The 5207-nt window shown below is 34.6% G+C and overlaps 1 protein-coding gene across 1 annotated transcript; it reads right to left on the reverse strand.

Annotated features, from left to right (window-relative positions):
• Positions 1 to 1267: 1267 nt before the first annotated feature.
• LOC108483779 (26S proteasome non-ATPase regulatory subunit 6 homolog) lies at positions 1268 to 4794 on the reverse strand. The gene is made up of 8 exons (XM_017787353.2): positions 4468 to 4794; positions 4252 to 4366; positions 2942 to 3032; positions 2692 to 2837; positions 2374 to 2593; positions 2177 to 2285; positions 1897 to 2065; positions 1268 to 1737 (listed from the first exon to the last, which is right to left on the reverse strand). Exons 1-8 carry the CDS (start codon positions 4604 to 4606, stop codon positions 1563 to 1565), a joined length of 1164 nt encoding a protein of 387 aa, XP_017642842.1. The 5' UTR covers positions 4607 to 4794; the 3' UTR covers positions 1268 to 1562.
• Between the last annotated feature and the right edge of the window lie 413 nt (positions 4795 to 5207).

Below are 5207 nucleotides of genomic sequence, written 5' to 3' on the forward strand. Positions count from 1 at the left end.
ATGGAAGGATAATATATGTATTAATATGGTTTAAGAACCAAATCATAATTTAAGCCCCCTATAAACTACCAACTTTTTAACCTCAGAGGTAGAGATTTGTTGGTACAAACTGTGAGATTGGAGAGTGGAGGTGGCGGTTTTGCGCCTAAAGCTGCTAGTAGTGGTCTTTAGAGAGATTGGAAGACTTAGAAGGGAAAAGAGGTTGGCGGACCTGACGGTGCAATTTCTTCGGCGAGGTATGTCATTAATATATTGACCATATTCAACTTTTATATGTTTTATCATATCATGTAACTTAACGAGTGTTAATTCAACCCACATTGTTATTTTTGTAATATCCTCTAGTTTAGAGATTTAGGGGTATTATAGATAATTTAGATTTGTATAAACAAAATCATACCACATAAGAATAGATATTGGGCATTGAACAATTTTTTTTTCTGAGAGAAGAGATGTTGATCCTGCGCTTTTGGAGGCCATGAATTGTGAAGATTGCAAACTCAGTTTTTCACCTCCAACATTCTTAGTGGATCAGAAAAAATTATATTTATATATGGACTGCTGATTCTCTAACTCGTTTAATGCATTGGAAACCACTCGACATTAATCTTTTACATAGATCATGGTCCTGAATTAATGTACGGTAATGCAAAAAAAAAAAAAACAAAAGTTGTAAATGTTAAAATTCATAAATACTACTACTTATACCAAATAAACCATTAAATGTCAGGTACCTTGTTCAGCCAATCTCAATACTAATTAAACCATTGGTGTGTTTTGAAGTTAAAAGTAAATCGAGCAACACTATTTTATTATAAAATCACAACAATCTATTGGCCAAATTTAAACTAAAGGCAAGTAATAATGTTCTCATTTGAGCCGGCAACGCTAATAAAAATTATCAGGTGAACCTACTATTATTGTCTTGGTACTGCTACATATCAGACCGATGTGTTCCAGGCTTATATATCATCTAATTTTTATTCTCAATAAAATATTATTGTATTGACATGCAAATTTTTTTTTTTTAAAGTTTGAGATAATAAAAGTTAATTTAAAACATCAACATCTCATACCATATCAACCATATGGCCGGTACACCAGTTCAAACTGGTATTGGCCAAAACACAAACCGGAGCAGCAAAAACACACCGACATTTTGACTGAAATAAAACTTAAATTTACATATTGGTTTAGAATGGGAATGATATGTATCAGCTAGTACGATCAGTACCAATATAGTCCTGACTACCATGAGGCCAACCCCTTTTAAAATATTTCACAGATTATAGGAAAACCAGTAGTTTCTCAACATAATGATGCTGTAAATACTATTTTGTAGCTTTTCTACCGCAGAATGTGTGTACGGAAAGAAACTTTAAAAGATAGGTTTGTGTCAAACGCTCGAACTAGAATCTGAATAGCATAGAGTAAAAATGGTGAACTCCTATAAAACGGGAACTTGTGAACAACTTGCTAAGAAGCCTCTCAGCCTAGTAAAAACAGTTCTGAAACAGCCTATTTTCATAGTTCTTTGGAACTGTTTAATGTGACTAAATACTTCATAGGTCAATGACGCGTGACAACTTCTGGATCCGGTTTAGTAAGAAGTCACCTTGTTTAATGGTGGCTTGGTAAAGAGCATTCTTCGCATCAGGGCGGTTAGTTTCGAGAACACCAGCAACCTTGTCAATCTTGCAATGAAGCTTCCCTGCTGCAATGAAACGGGATAGCTCCCTGGGATCATGGAAGATAAAACAAAATTATGTCAGGGCAGGAAAAAAAATACAGCCAAACTCAACCAATTTTAACAGCAATGCTAAAAGTAGGGAAAAGGGTATTTGTCAATGAACCCTAATCCCTAACCTAAAGAGGTCACTGGCTTTAATTACTCACATATCAATGAACTCCACCGTCACTCCAAAAGCCTTTGCCATAGCTTCAGTCGTAACACTTTTGTAGGATTCCAGAAATTGAGAGTAAACAACAGTTCTGACTTCCCTCATGTAAAACCGGAAATGAGGATGCAAATATCGGTCCAGTTTTATCTGCTCCGTCAGGCCAGCTAATATATAATTCAAACAAATTGAATGAACAGATCAGTGAAAAAAAATAGCTTTTATCAAACATGAGATAAAAAATTGTTAATGGCAGTAAAATTTAGACCAATACATACCGAAGGCTAAGAAGAAAGATTTGTACTGGCAATCATATAGAGAGTTTAAAAATTCCGAAAGATGTGGAATTTTTCCAATCACAGTCAGGATTTCAGGAGCATCAACCACCTACAAGATTTAAGATATTAAGAGACTCGCCCAGGTAAAAGATAATACAGGTCATAGGATCAGAATGCTGAGGCAAACTCCAAAATACCTTTTGTTTCAGGGAAACTCTATCCAATGATATGATGCTAGTAAGCACGGTGTAAAATATGAATGTGTCATAAGGGAAAAGTTCATAAGTTGTGAAGGTTGAAATAGAATCCAAAAATAGATTGGCAGCTTTCTTAAAATTGCGAGTGGACATGCAATACAAGCCTTCATACACCTTTAAACGGTTCTTCCTCTCCCAGTCACCCCCTCCTTCAAACAAGCTGGCATCAAAATAGTAGCAGAGTAAGTAAAAGGCATACATCAGAAGTTATGCAAAAGCCAGAAGTAATAGAAACTGTTGATACATATTGTTATGTACTTTTTTGCTTTATCAATGCTCTTGGAAATAAGATCAAAATCCATATAGAACAAGCCAATTTGCAAAGTATAGAAAACCAAGTCCATCTTTTGGCCAACAGCAACTGTCTTGCTTTCTGTCAACTTCAGTTGCTCCAATGCTTTCTCCTAGATTGAGAGGGCACACAAGTCAAGATGAGAAATACAGCACTCAAACATGAATAGATGAGCTGACATCAGCTTCAAGAGTAATAAACTACAATTATAAATACCTTTTCACCTATCCGAATGTAATATAAGGATTTTGCTAAATGTGCTTCTCGAACTTCACTTTCACCTAAGTTTTCTTCAGCATCAGCAATCCTACAATGCCAAAAGGCAGACATGAGTTAAAACATAATTCAATAAGAAAAGAGTAATTAATCTCATATGTTAAGATTGTTTCTTTCCTTTGTTGAAGAGGCAGACTGGTGGTTGAAAGATATTGCGACGTAGTTTAGATGCGAGAGTTTTAGAAGAAAATTAATGTCATTTCATCATTCTTATATTAAAGCATTCATCATTGACAAAAAATTATTACCTCTTTAATAGATAACATCATTTAGTTCTAAATCCTAATAATATTACCATGCAAACTCTCAAGCAATTGAAACTGAGTTATGATCTTGACTGGGCGTACATCCTTATATAGATAGAAAAATGCTATCAATTCAAACCCCTCTAACTATTTTGTGACTGCTGTGGAGAGAGATTGACTGTCAGGCAACTGACAAGGAGTTATTATCTTGGTAGTGTACATTCTTGTATAGATAGAAAAACAAATTGCTACAGATTCAAATCCATCTAAATATTTTTTGTATACAGTGTTAGAAGTAAATAATGCTATCTATTGTTTTATAAAACCAGCATTGTTCTTGGGTTGGTACTGCCTTGGGGCTTTTCGTGTGTGTATTTAATTCACCAAAAATAGGAACATTAGCAATTATTACTTCATCCCACTTCGTTTTTATTAAAGACCCTGAGAGTTGAGATAATTCAGCTACTACAATGAATTCTACCAACTCATTATCTATCTAGCTCAGCTGTATTTGATTAACAGCAGTTCATGGGCATACCTCTTGTAAATGTTACAACTCCAAACAAGTAACCATAATAAAGCAACTCTCATAATAACAGCTGCTAATAAAAAATGACCAAGAAAATTTGCAAAGCATAAAGATATCAAAGCGACAGAAAGAAATTTAAAATTCAACCACTCACAACACTCAATTAAAGTTTCAATTCATGAAACCCCTTATTGGTTCATAATCTGTCTGTTTCTCCAAAAACTCAATCCACTACAAGTTCCCAATCACCAAGCAAATGATACGGTCAATACACGTTAGGCTAAAAGTTCCACATTATATTCTCATCAATTGAGAATTAAACAAACCCTAACCAACAATGTGAACCAAAAACCTTAAATATATACTTCCCATCAACAATTAAGGCCAGAAAACCTAAATCTACGATAAAGTAACTTTTTATTAACTAGCAACCACACAGGAAACGAAAATTAAAGGGGGAAAAAAGAAATACTCACTTCTCGTCAAGCTTCTTAATCTCCTCCTCATTCTTGGCACGCATCGATTCCAAAAGGCTCTGATCCAGCTCCAACACTTCATCAGTAACGAGGGTTTCATAATATGAAGTCATATCTAAAACCACCACAACAACGAAAAAAAAACAACGGATATCGTGTAAAATTAGAAGCGGAATAATTAACTCGCAAGGAGAAGAGTTGAATCTGGGAAGTTACCATTGGATTGGACCGAGTTGAGGACCTCATCCCTGAGACGGACCTTCTCAATGTCAGAGACGTCTGGATGCTTGAGGAGGAAGACGTTGTGAGCAAGGATGAGTTGCTGTGACTGCTGAGTTCCATCTTGTGTGTCCATGGCTGAGTCGATGCAGTGAACACGGAGTTGGAGCGAAAGGAGCCCTGCTTCTCTTTTGAGATAGCTTGGGAACTGAGAAATAGGAAAATAAATCTGGTTTGGGATAGTATACACAGGAATGAAGAAAAAATTCCCATGGAAATGGAGAAATTATTCTTTAGTCCCTTCCTAGCCCCAACCAATTTTTTTATAAACTATGTTACTGGTGACCTAACTATGTTTTTTTTTTTTCCATTTTGATTATTCAATTATTTATTTTTATTTATTTTTATCGAGCTATTTTTATTTTTTAGTGATAAAAATTAAATAATTAAATAATTATTTTGTAATTTTTTATAGGGATGACCAATTAAAAAAAACCTGTATTCGGGTCACCTCTACTTTACTTTTTTTTTTTTTTTTAGAGCTCATGGTAACAAAATTAGGCAAAAGACAAAAGAGTATAAAAGGTATAACCAATTGAGCATTTATGAAAAAAAACTCAATTAGCCCTTTTATTAACAGCATTAATGTAGCTTACGAAGCTCCCACATGACATGTTCTGTGGGCAACTTGTTGCCCTTACATACTAGCATATATTTAAAGATAAAAAAATCTAAAA

Source organism: Gossypium arboreum, chromosome 1 (genome assembly GCF_025698485.1).
Source record: "Gossypium arboreum isolate Shixiya-1 chromosome 1, ASM2569848v2, whole genome shotgun sequence".
Taxonomy (NCBI): domain Eukaryota; kingdom Viridiplantae; phylum Streptophyta; class Magnoliopsida; order Malvales; family Malvaceae; genus Gossypium; species Gossypium arboreum.

Excerpts from the sequence above, each read along its gene's own strand:
- LOC108483779 (XM_017787353.2), bottom strand. The coding sequence starts at position 4,606 with ATGGACACACAAGATGGAACTCAGCAGTCACAGCAACTCATCCTTGCT. Across the intron at positions 2,066-2,176 it reads ATCTTTCTTCTTAGCCTTCG|CTGGCCTGACGGAGCAGATA; the intron begins GTATGTATTGGT and ends ATTATATATTAG. Across the intron at positions 1,738-1,896 it reads ACGGTGGAGTTCATTGATAT|GGAGCTATCCCGTTTCATTG; the intron begins GTGAGTAATTAA and ends CCATGATCCCAG.